General features: G+C 44.1%; 1 protein-coding gene across 2 annotated transcripts in view; it reads left to right on the forward strand.

Moving 5' to 3' along the window:
* aplp2 (amyloid beta (A4) precursor-like protein 2) overlaps positions 1–12,763 on the forward strand; it is a 113,073-nt gene that overhangs the window by 63,273 nt on the left and 37,037 nt on the right. For both annotated transcript variants that reach the window (XM_080731375.1, XM_080731376.1), the window contains exons 8-11: positions 2,239–2,372; positions 4,982–5,056; positions 7,211–7,369; positions 11,300–11,428. In XM_080731375.1, coding sequence (XP_080587501.1) covers positions 2,239–2,372; positions 4,982–5,056; positions 7,211–7,369; positions 11,300–11,428 — 497 coding nt within the window. The remainder of the gene's footprint in view (positions 1–2,238; positions 2,373–4,981; positions 5,057–7,210; positions 7,370–11,299; positions 11,429–12,763) is intronic.

Genomic DNA, 12,763 nt, shown 5'->3' on the forward strand with positions numbered 1-12,763 from the left:
GAAAACGCTCAGTAGTGGGCTCGATTTCAGATGCAGCAGCAGCAGTAGCTCTCGACAGACAAATCCAGATTTTTTTCTGAATCCAGATCAGAACAGGGAAAAAAGGGGAGAACAACTGTCTCATGCGGCTTGAGTTCCACTTTGAGGCCGATGGTTAGAAGCAACAACTAGGCCTCCTCCTGTCAGCTAGTTATTGTTTGTTTGAGGAGTTCTGTTGAGGAGCAGGGTGAGAGGAAGGTCCCCGTGTGACTTCTACGGGCGCCGATGACGACGGCCCCCGGCGTTGGCCCGGCAACGCCAGCCTTGTCAAGCGCGGAGATATTTCCATTAGCGGCGGAGACGCAAGAGCTGTCAGATGGAGAGCTTGGCGGGAAGATGAAAGCCGCGGGAAGGGGAACGATCTGTCACATTCCCTCAGAGTTACTGGGGGAGGGAGGGGGAGTTCAGAGTGAATTTCTATCCAGCGTTGATCCCCCCATCCCCACACACACACACCTTTTTTCCAGTGGTGGAAAAAGTACTCACATTTTGTACTTAAGTAAAAGTATCAATACTGCCCTGTAGATGTACTCCGTTACAAGTAAATGTCCAGAATTCAAAATGAGTAAAAGTATGAAAGTGTTGGCATCAAAATGTACTTAAACTGTACTGTAAACTGTACTGTAAAGTAGCACAAGTAAAAGTAACCAAATGTTTGAAAATAGCAGATCTACAAGCTCACAACGCGTAGATCGGCTATTTTCAAATAGCCACGGTATAAAATAGGGCTAAAATGGTTTATGTATGTTTTATCATATGATATAATTTATGTCTGCAAAGCAACTAGTAACTAAAGTTTTCAAATAAATGTAGTGGAGTAAAAGTGCAATATTTGGATCCGAGATGTAGTGGAGTAGAAGTAAAAGTATTGGAAATTGGAAATACTCAAGTAAAGTACAAATGCCTCAAAACTGTACTTAAGTACAGTACTTAAAGGGGCACTCCACCACTTTTCAACCTATGTTCATGTAATTGGTCCTCACTCAAAAATAGCTTTCCTTTTTTTTTTTTTTTTTTTTTTCTCAGAGGAGGACTGTGGGCAGGTCAGAAACCCATAGTCTTGTGACATCATCGATTGCCAATCCAGCTTATAGAAACTGCAGGCTTTCTATTCCTGAAAAGTTGCAATTTTAAAGTGGAAGCCATTGTTCTCGTGATAATAAAAATCTAAATATTTTTTTCAAAAATATTGATTAATTTTTTTTTTGGAAAATGATGATGTCACAAGACGATGGATTCTGAACTTCCCGCAGCTCTCCTAGGAGACTTGGACTGAGTAGAAAAAAATTGTGATATTTTATCATGAACATTTGTGAGGACCTATTATAATGAAGACAGGTTGAAAAGTGGTGAACTACTCCTTTAAGTAAAAGTACTCAGTTACTTTACACCACTGCTTTTTTCTCTTTCATTCCTCCCTGCTGCCAGCAAAAAGTTGCCTGTCTGTCTGTCTGCCCGTGCCTCTGTCTGTCTGTTCCGTTCCAGTGATGTACAAATCACAGAGTGGCAAGGGCAATGCCGGCTTTCTCTACCAGCCGATGTCAGCATTTAACTCTCTGCCATTCCCATTGAGGGCGCGGTCGGTTCGTTAGTGAACTCGGCTGCTGCAGTGGCAGACCGGAGGGGAAAGCCGGCATCCTTTCTTCAGCCCTGTGATTGGAACAGCCACTGATCCGCTGTCGTTGTCCGTGTCCGGGTCGGTTCGATGTGCGCACCTGCGTCTGTCTTAACTCATCGATCTCCTAACACAGTGGTTCTCAACCTGTGGATCGGAACCCCCAGGGGGGTCCCCAAATTATTTTTGGGGGGTCCCCACTCCCCAGATGATTAGCTTAATGTGCAACATTGTTTTCTCACTTAACAGTAAACAAACCAAAAAGGTAAGTATATAGAGAGGTATATGCACATTTCTAAAGTGACAATTTAAGGACTTTTTTATACCTCTAAAATGAACCGTTGGCCAAATTGCAAATATTAGAGGCAGACATTGTGAAAATAGACGATCTAGATCAGCTATTTTCACAACAGAACCGTGTTATACAAAATGTAATGCCTCATTATTATTATTATTTATTATTATTACAGTTAAAATATGATTATTTGGGGGGACGCGGCCTGAAAAGGTTGAGAACCACTGAACATATATACAGTATGTGTACGGCGTGGACTTACGGAACCGTGCGCGTGTCTCTGTTCCAGCCGTGCCCCCCACCCCCCAGCCCACTGACGACGTGGACATCTACTTCGAGACCCCCGCCGACGACAAGGAGCACACTCGCTTCCAGAGGGCCAAGGAGCAGCTGGAGATCAGGCACCGCAACCGCATGGAGAGGGTGAGATATGCCACGTTAAGCTCCCCCAGTCCAAGTGTCTTGGAGTATAGAATACACAGGTTTTAACTTTATTGATGCCTACGACGTAGATATTTGATGTAAAGGTTATCAGGCCCTCCTCCTGCAGGGCCTCTCCCCATACACACCCATTGTAACTTCAAACTCCATTTTAACCATGATAGATTCATTAAAAACACCCATTATTTTTTCTGGTGACGCGTATTACCCTCCTAATACGTGGGCCGTGTTTTTTCGATAACCTTTTTAATTTATTTTTAATATATTTTTATTGTATTTAATTTTTTCCATTTCCCCAAAGAATTATTAAAAATAAATGAAAAATGTTATCGAAAAAACACGACCTGCTCACGTATTAGGAGGGTAGTATGAGTCACCAGAAAAATAATAATAGGTGTTTTTAATGAATCTATCATGGGAGAGTTTGAAGTTACAATGGGTGTGTATGGGGTGTGTAAAGTGAAATATCCCTTTAAGCTCCCCCTCCAAGTCCATGTGCCTTGGAGTATAAAATACACAGGTTTTAATATGCAAGGATTTAATTGGTAATCCCCAGATAGGGGGTAACTAATTAGTGAAATCAGCCGGCGTAATGTTTGACTGGCACGATAAAACCTGCATATCGCCGTTGTCGGGCGGAAACCTCGCATCTCCAAGTTTCAAATGTGTACGTTCTTTCGCAAAGCAAAGCCCTACTTCATCATACAAGGCCGTCGCAACAAAATTAGTGAAAACAGCAGATCTACAAGCACACAACGCCTCGCGCCGCGAGGCGTTGTGTGCTTGTAGATCGGCTGTTTTCACTAGTTTAAATCATTTTTAAAATGATAAATACAAAACGAACGGTTTTGGACATAACAAGGTTTTCACGCGACAGCGACGATGCACACCTTCAGACGTCCGTGGCTAAAAGTGATTGGATGCTGCTGCTCTAGCAAACACTGCTCTCAATCACACACTGTCACTGTGAGCTGAAAACCCAGAACGTGTGTGTTCTTGAAGAAGCGCCTCGCGTCTCCCTCGTCTGCAATCTAATCAGTTCCCCCAGCCGCGCTTATAGAGCTTCTCTCCTCCACGTTCGCCCTATGATTATATCCTCGTCCTGATATACTGTACCTCTTTTTATACAACACGATATTATTGTACTCTCAACTCTCTCTATGTGAATGTATGTAAACGGTCACAGCTTGTCCATATGTATGTATGTATCTCTGTCACGCCTGACACTGTGGTTCTATGGGTTTGTCGCTCTGACATCATGCTCTGATGTCACTGTGATGTCACACTATTATGGCCATATACTTATGGAGTTCCCTGATGTCATCAATATTAATCCCATATCTAACAGGACTTCATATGGGAACATACCACACTAACAGAATCCATATATGGCCAAGACAGCCCGTATCCGCAGAGCTGCAGTCTCTATGAAAGGTGCTATATAAATTATAAATAAAGTTTATTATTATTATCGCACCGCTCATTCCCTTTGCTGTCATCGCTGCGGACGCGACGCACTTTGCCTGCGACGTGTGATTTGACAAGCGCTGTATAGAAAATGAATGTTATTATAATTGTCTTCCCACACACTGTTCTAATACTCAACGCTTCGCTTCACACTCAGTCGTGACTCCTGGGGATCGTCAGATTATTGTCTGAAAGAAAAGTCCCTCCTCGGCTTTGACTGGTGCGCTTGTTGTTTGCTTGTATACTCAGGGGTGTCGCACTCAAATTCTGGGCCCTGGGTAGTGGGTACAAGGATTCACTGCGGGGCCCCCCGCCCGCACAATTATTTTTATGCTTTAACTAATGAAAAATAGCAGATATACAAGCTCACAGCGCGGCACCGAGTGCCGCGCTGTGAGCTTGTAGATCTGCTATTTTTTTTTTTTAAACGTGCGCCAAATAATTCAAATCCTTGTTGTTTCTGTGTCAGTGGTGCTCAAACTGTTTTCATGTGAAGGGCCGCCAAAATGATATGTATTTGGCCCACGGACCCCCATCTCAAAATACTTAGTTCCAGGGACCCCCCAGATAAAATTTGAGTTACAAATGTCCGCTTAAAAAATACATTTACCGGTATTCAAAGATTTGCACACATTTTCACGACCTTTCAAAAATAGCAGATCTACAAGCTCGCAGCGCGGCACCCTATTCTACCACTTTTTATGGTCACATGTTCAAATCCTGGATTCTGATTGGCTTAAAACAGTGGTAAATCAGTCAACAGCCTTGAGTTGGCTCATGGACCCCGGCCAACTGAAACAATTAATGATTGTAACTAAAGATCCTTGCAAGTTACAACTGTGTTTTCTTTCATTTATGGTAAAAGTGGTAGAAAAGCAATTTACCATTCGAGGTCGTGGGTTGCTGTTTCAGGGTTGGCTGATTTACCCTGAAACAGTGGTAAATCAGCCAACAACCCACTCCCTCTCATGGTAAATGGCTTACTTTTTCATTAGCTAAAGTATATAAAATAACGAAGGCCCCTCCACCTCCTTGGGCCCTAGTAACTCAGTCCCACTTCCCACTCCCCCCCCACCTTGTGACGCCCCTGCTTGTACTCATTGTCTCTGGTGTGTCTCCTCCAGGTGAGGAAGGAGTGGGAGGAGGCCGAGCGCCAGGCCAAGAACCTGCCCAAGGCGGAGAGACAGACACTCATCCAGGTAAGAACACTGATCCTCTCATCTCCCCCCGGGAGGGACGCTCGCTGTTCCCCTTTGTTTGGGTGGAGATATGACAGCTTAACACATGTATGCCGAGAACGCAAAATCTGTGTCACTTTAGGTGCCGGCTACACGGAGCTGGATATTTCTGAAGTTAGACATTTGCTAGACATGTTTTTTGTGCGGTTGGGGCTTGCAGCCACACAAAGCTGGATATTTTGGAATTTTGAAACCGGATAAATAAGTGGAGACATTGAAAAATATCCGATTCACTGGATCCGTGTAGAACCCGGATATCTCTGAAGACTTTACTGTGTCTGTGCTTGTCCCCCAGTGGAGGTCTGGGGATTATTTTAGACCTAGATATCTTTGTCGTGTGGACCTAGATATTTTTCTATGTGGATATATGAAAAACCGGGATATATGAAATATCCAGCTCCGTCTGGCCTAGGCCTTAGATTTGAACCACATTAACCGTTATTTTATGCTTTGACTATTAAAAAGAATAGCAGATAAACAAGCTCACAGCGAGCTTGTCGATCTGCTATTTTTTGAAAAATCACTAAAACGTGAATGTGTTCACCCGATTCTATATCAATGTCTTCTAAATCGTTCTAAAGTTGTTTTTTTTTTTTTTTAAACATGTTTCTACCTCAGTGTTTCTCAAACATTTTCATGTCGACCCCCGTCTCAAAATATTATGTATCAGGGACCCCCAGAAGCAAATATTTTAGTTTTTCGCTTTAAAAATATATATATTCAAAGATTTGCATTGCATTTTTCATGATTTTCCAAAAAAATAGCAGATCCACAAGCTCGCAGCGCGGCACTCGGTGCCGCGCTGCGGGCTTGTAGATCTGCTATTTTTTCAATGGCTAAAGCATAAAATAATTCTGGGCCCAAAGTGGGTTAAAGGACTGGAGTCCCTCGTTCCCTGTCCCAATAAAGATCCCTCCACTCTCCTCTCTCTCTCTCTCTGTCTTTATCACTGCGAGGTTAAATTAGGACACGTTCTCCGTGTGAATGAAGAGGCCTCCATAAACGAGTCTTCGAAAAGCCCTCGATAAGCCGGCGGGAACTGAGACATAAGTGAAACCGAGTGCTTTCGTTTTTTTTAATTTTCTCTTTTTATTGAAGCGATAAGTTGACCGGGGGGCTCTAATGAAGTCCTATGAAGTGCGAATTAAAAAGCTGGCTGCCTTATAAATCTACAACCCTGGGCTTAGCATAATATATGTAACCCATCTGTATGGTTGGAATAAGAGTAGTACCTCTGCAATGCTACTTTTCCATTGTAGCCAGGGACCCAGTCACCCAAAATGTGACATGACCTGTGATGTTTTGCCATACTTTTTATTTCTGTTTTATCTATTAGTTTGGTCATTAAGGTCCACAGAATGAGAGGTCTGCTCTGCCGGAAACATTGCAAAAAAAAGTTATGGCCATTTAATATTCACTGTCCCATTGACTCCACTATACACAGGAAAAGAAAAATATTAAAAGATCTGCTTTAAGTATCATGTGAGGGGTCAAACTAGGGGTTCTTCATGATTCTGAATCCATTGCAAGCATTTGTTTTGCATGAAAACCATTCCTTGGGCTACATTTCGGCCCCCCAAAACTGTGAAAAGTGATAGTCATCTTTTTTTTTTTTTTTTTTTTTTTTTTTCACTTTTCACAATTTTGTTAAATTAATTAACAAACACACTATGCACATGCAAAAAAACAGTCCATCTGTAACCAGGTGTGGTCATTTCAATAAAACTATCGTGCGAAAATGGAAATAAGGCATTTCATTTCTTTATTCTATGTGTACTGTGCAATGTGCATGCATGGTTATGCTATTCATTATCTGGGTTAGACAGGCAGTGGACCTAAAGCAGAAAAACATTAAAAAACTATATAATGCAATTGTTTTGACTAATATTGTGAGTCATATCGATATCGAGGTATTCAACAACGTTATCGAATATCGAAGGTTTTCCTAATATCGCCCAGCCTTAGTAGGAAACCTGGGAATGTCGAATCCCGCCGGGGTAGTAGGACGATAAATAAAATAAAAAGGTTTACGGCTTCAATGGTTCTTTTCTCTTTGTGTGTGTGTGCGTGTGCATGTGTGTGTGTGTGTGTGTGTATGTGCGTGCGTGCGTGCAGCACTTCCAGGCCATGCTAGAGTCCCTGGAGGAGGAGGCAGCCAGTGAGAAGCAGCAGCTGGTGGAGACTCACCTGGCCCGCGTGGAGGCCATGCTCAACGACCGCCGCCGCCTCGCCCTGGAGTACTACCTGGCTGCCCTGCAGGCCGACCCCCCCAGGGTAAGACCCATAGACCCCTAACCCCCCAGGGTAAGACCCATAGACCCCTAACCCCCCCAGGGTAAGACCCATAGACCCCCCTAACCCCTCCAGGGTAAGACCCAGTGTTGATTTCGTCGACTAAAACTATGAGGAAAAATGTTTGTCGACTATGTTTTTTTCACTGACGAAAACTAAATGAAAGCTAAATAAAAACTAAGCTGTGATGACTAAAACTGAGACTAAATATATTGACAATTTCGTCAACAAAATAAAAACTAGACTAAAACGTTAGGGAGGGACTAGTGGAGAAGAGAGTCATTTTATGTTTGGTTGCTCTCAGGTGTTGCATGCTGAAAATAGCAGATCATCTAAGACTAAAACTAATACTTTTCAGGTGACTAAATTATGACTAAAACTAAATGACATTTTATTCAAAAGACTATGACTAAAAAAAGGTTCTGTTGTGAAAATAGCCGATCTACATGCTCACAACACCTCGCAACGCAAGGCGTTGTGAACATGTTGATCTTCTATTTTCACAACAGAACCGTGTTATACAAAATGTAATTCCACAACTCTTATAGTGCTCGTCAAGGTTGGGGGGTCCCCAGTTAACTCTTTGAGTGCCTATCCCGAACTAGTTCGGGATATTCGGGATCAAAAACAATTTTTTATTTGCTATTTTACTTACCCCGAGCTGCTTGGAGCAACGTGGGTGGTCCCGGCTCGCCCAGCGCTCACCAACGAGAGACGCTAGATGCTCCGACGATTTATTCCATTGAAAATGGTTTAAAATAAAGTTTAGACCCCCCCCAATGTTCACCCAATGTTCATTGTAGGCGGCGCGACGTATTCCAGGGTGCCTATCCCGAACTAGTCCGGGATATTTAATGAAATGAATAAAAATGATAAGAGGCCTTCTGAAGCCTGGCCTGATTTTTCTAGCTACTAGCCGAAAGCTAGCAACCACCCGGCCGGCCGTTATTTGCGAACGAAATCGCCAATCTCCGCCTAATCCAATGAAAGACCACATCTTTGAAGGCTTATATCTCTGGATTGTGTCTTTAGGGAAGCGGCGTGAGGTTTATTTACGGCGAAATCGCCCAAAAATGATCTTTTAGATGACAAAATGGGAATAGCCATTCTGTTAGCATTAACATCCGGGACCTTTCCATGACGTGCATGAACGTGAGCACGTGAGGTCCTGGAAGGTGAGGTCCTGGAAGCTAAAGCGCTCGCCTATGAGAGATACCCTGGCATTCTATGGCCCCTAGAGGGCGCTGGCACCAAATGAGTTAAGATGTGATTATTTGGGGGTTGTCATGGCCTGAAAAGATTGAGAACACCCGCTCTAGATGTGCGCATGCGAGCAATACGAAAATACTGCGCTGCAGTAGAGAAACCAAAAGTTTGTTGTGAATGAATCTCAAACAGTACAGTACAGTACAGTACAGAGGACGCACGCACATTCACATACAGTCACTGCTGGAAAACTAGGTGTTCAAGTGTCCATATGAATAGGGTAATTGGGCTTGTGAATCTAGGGGGGATGTGCTCACACCACTCACTGGTAAACCTGGTAAACTTATTATGCAAATAGCCATTTGATTAGAGAAGGCTACGTGGCACGTTGTCACTCGTTGAATCTTTGGGGGTGCGTTCCTTGCCGTTCCTGTGCGTGCATGTGGGAAAATTCTGGGCCGGACGCCGTGGTTAGTGCGTCCAACGACCAAAGCACCACTGGGTCAGACCCAGGGTTGATTTCCTCCACTCAAGACAAGTCATTTTATGTTTGGTTGCGCTCAGGTGTTGTCCTCCTCTTCCTAGAGGTGTGCTCAGTTGAGCCGTGTTTTCAGCACCCCCTGGTGGATGAATTTGCTGACAGCGTGACATATTATACCACACACACACACACACACACACACACACACACACACACACACACACACACACACACACACACACACACACACAGACAGGCAGGTTGCCTCATTACAATCTAGTTTCATGCTCACTTTGCACGGCTCAACTAATAAGTCACACTCAATGTTTATCTAGACAATCCAGACACAATGTGTCAAGATGTCAAAGATATTCTGTTTTAACGGGTCTTCCAATAGTGTAAATGAAAAGAATGAATCTCTCTCTCTCTATCTGTCTGTTGCTTTCCCTTGTGTCAGAAGTCTAAGCTACATTATTCGAGTTTGAGGAAACTTGTGACATACCGTACAACAATACATACAATACTGTGGGGTCCATACTACTATACTACTATATTAACACACTGAGTGCCTTTGATTAAACAATCGCCTTTGATTAAACAATGATTTAATCGCAGAGTGCCGTGCTATTTTGTTGATTTCTCTTTATTTTGGAGGATCCGGAATTTTCGTGCGATAGTATTTTCTTTCACCCAGAACAGAAAAATCACACTTGTGTGAACTGAGCGGGTGTGTGTGTGTGTGTGTGTGTGTGTGTGTGTGTGTGTGTGTGTGTGTGTGTGTGTGTGTGTGTGTGTGTGTGTGTGTGTGTGTGTGTGTGTGTGTGTGTGTGTGTGTGTGTGTGTGTGTGTGTGTGTGTGTGTGTGTGTGTGTAACAGCGTCCCTTAACATGTGTGGTCAGAAAAGGTTACTGCAGGCTACAGACAGACAGACACGAAGACACGGAGACAGACAGACAGACAGACAGACAGACAGACAGACAGACAGACCCACACACACGGCCACGTATAGGAGCGTTGTGACCACCGCTCAAAAATGACAACCGCGGCCAACAATGCTTTTGTAACGGTCGGCAGAGAAGGTCTCGTTTTAAACATGAACGTGATCTGGAGTTAGGTTAAGAGAAAAATCCACTTTTGTGAATCTCATAACACTAGCCTGTATTGGAAAACCGGATTTGCTGCTCACGTTATCTCCCGTTGCATTCTGGGAATTGGAGTGTTTCTCTTCAGCCGCAGAAGATATATAAACCCTCCGCGTTGAACGTGTCGTCGGCACTCAAAGACATCAAAGAGTTTGGCGTGTGACTGTGCACATGTGGTCAGCATCCTGTGTGTTAATAATGATGATATTGTTATTATTATTGTCCCATTTCCCAGCTCTGGATAATTCTCAGATAATCTGTCATAACATCAAACGAGCCTATTCCAACTCCCAGCCCTTCAGCAGGACAATGGAACACCACACACTAAAGCACGCATCCTAAAATCCTCCGCCGGCACAAAGTCAATCACATTGTAACCTTCAGCCATAATCCCTGACTGTGTCATGTTTTATTTGATTATTCCTCTTAGCTTAATGGTCTTTTTTTTCATCCCTTTTGCCAGAGCAGTGCTTGCTTTGCACGCAACAGAATTGGACAGAACTTTTGTGTCTGACAGATAAAAGGCTTCGTATTGTCACACTGTCAGATCTGAAACCTTGAATTCGAATAGAGAAAATGTAGTTAATTATTTAGTCGCAAGGTCTTTTCTACTTTTCATTGGTTGAATATTCATTATGCCCACAGACAGACTTTCAACCTGCTGCACAGGTCTGGTGCGGCCAGACAGAAAACGAAAAAAATTAGTTGCAGGCACATGCACACATAGACATCAAAGGGGGCTTGAGCCCCTGCCCTTTTATCCGTCTGTTAAAAAGTGCCCTCTCCAGACCATGAATGCAGTTTTTACTATGGTGAAAGAAATGCCCTCTTTCCATGCCAGACCTGAAGGCAGCATTCAAGAGAATTGCCTTGTCCAAACTCTCCTGAACTTGAATGCAGCATCTTATGCTGAAAGAATTGCAATCTCTGTGTAGAAATCCCAATATTGACTTGATTATCCTTACCTCAGTGTGGTATCTAGTACCGATAAATAGCTGACCTCCAAGTTCACAATGCGTCAATGTGAGCTTGGCCGTCCTAACCCTAACCACCCTCCTCCTCCTCCTCCTCCTCCTCCCCCAGCCCCACCGCATCCTCCAGGCCCTGAGGAGGTACGTCCGCGCCGAGAACAAGGACCGCCAGCACACCATCCGTCACTACCAGCACGTCCTGGCCGTGGACCCCGAGAAGGCTGCTCAGATGAAGTCCCAGGTCAGTGGCTCATTTTAGGCATTTAGCAGACACTCTTAATCCAGAGCGATTTGCAATAAGCAAGGTAATACATCAATAAAATAAGCAAGGTAATACATCAATACATCAACATCAATATATCAAATGCATACAAATAGTAATCTACAAAAAAGAATGTACTGTAGGTAGACCAAGCACCTAATCAGTAAAACATTTATATTAAACTAGAAATGACTCAGTCCTTTTATACCAGCTTGCGCCTCCCCCTTGCAGGGGGCAGGGGGGAGGGCATTCCTCAATCCTTGACTCTTTCGCCCCATAGCCTGGACGAGCGCGTTACCATGGGCCCGGGTAGCTCAGTCGGTAGAGCTCTTGCCTTTGTACCGCAAGGTCATGGGTTCGATTCCGGGCACCGCCAACTCAGCGTATGAGTAGCACGGCTTGGCAAGTCGTGCGGCAAGTACTGGGAGCTGATGGTAGGTGTGGCGCTCCACCTCAGCAGTCCATCTCCCAGGGGTCTAGCGCATTGTAACGGGGACAGACTCCCGCGTGTTACCGGCTGATACCGACAATAAGCCACTCCCGACCTACTTGTCTCTACAAGCCGAAGCCGGTACATTTTCTTTTGATGTATGGTCATTTAGGGTAGGCGAGTGCTACGGTACGTGCTATGGGTTTAGGTGGAGTCTGAAGAAGTGAGTCGTCAGGCCACGGTGGAAGCTAGGGAGTGAGTCTGTTGTTCTAAGTGCGACAGGGAGTTTATTCCACAGTTTGGGGGCCAGGAGGGCGAATTGTCTCGGACGAGTGGACTTTTTTCCTGTTTTCTTTTTTTTTTTGTGAGGGTTCTGTCAGCATCCCTGTGTCGGCTGATCTGAGTAAACGGGTTTTGGAGGTATGGAGGTGGAGGTACCATATATTTGGCTGCTTTGAAGGCCAGCATCAATGTTTTGACTGAATGTAGAGACAAAACTGGGTGACATTAGTACAAACTGTTCAGATACGGCCTGGCTGAACTGGGCTGTGATTGACAGAGGATGGTAGTGGCCTTCGGTATGGCCTAAAAAAGTTAAGCCTAATTTACTGCACACTTAATTGTGCGCCAGCGTTGCGTGCTGAAAATTGCAGGTCTACAAGCTGCGTGACACTGTCTGGCACACAACCGATTATGAATCATTCAGATCTTCAGATGATGATTGGGTTGAATCACAAATATTTGGTGCAGCTCAACAGTATTCAACCGTGATCAAAAGAACAAAAGTTACGCTTTTGAGATGGTTCAACTCCAGTCGTAGATGAATGCAAGCTGCTCACCGAGTCAATATGTAGACAGCTAAAGGGGAAGCCCTTAGGCTTACT

The sequence above is a fragment of the Nannobrachium achirus genome (assembly GCF_963921795.1).
Source record: "Nannobrachium achirus genome assembly, chromosome: 8".
In the NCBI taxonomy this organism is placed as follows: domain Eukaryota; kingdom Metazoa; phylum Chordata; class Actinopteri; order Myctophiformes; family Myctophidae; genus Nannobrachium; species Nannobrachium achirus.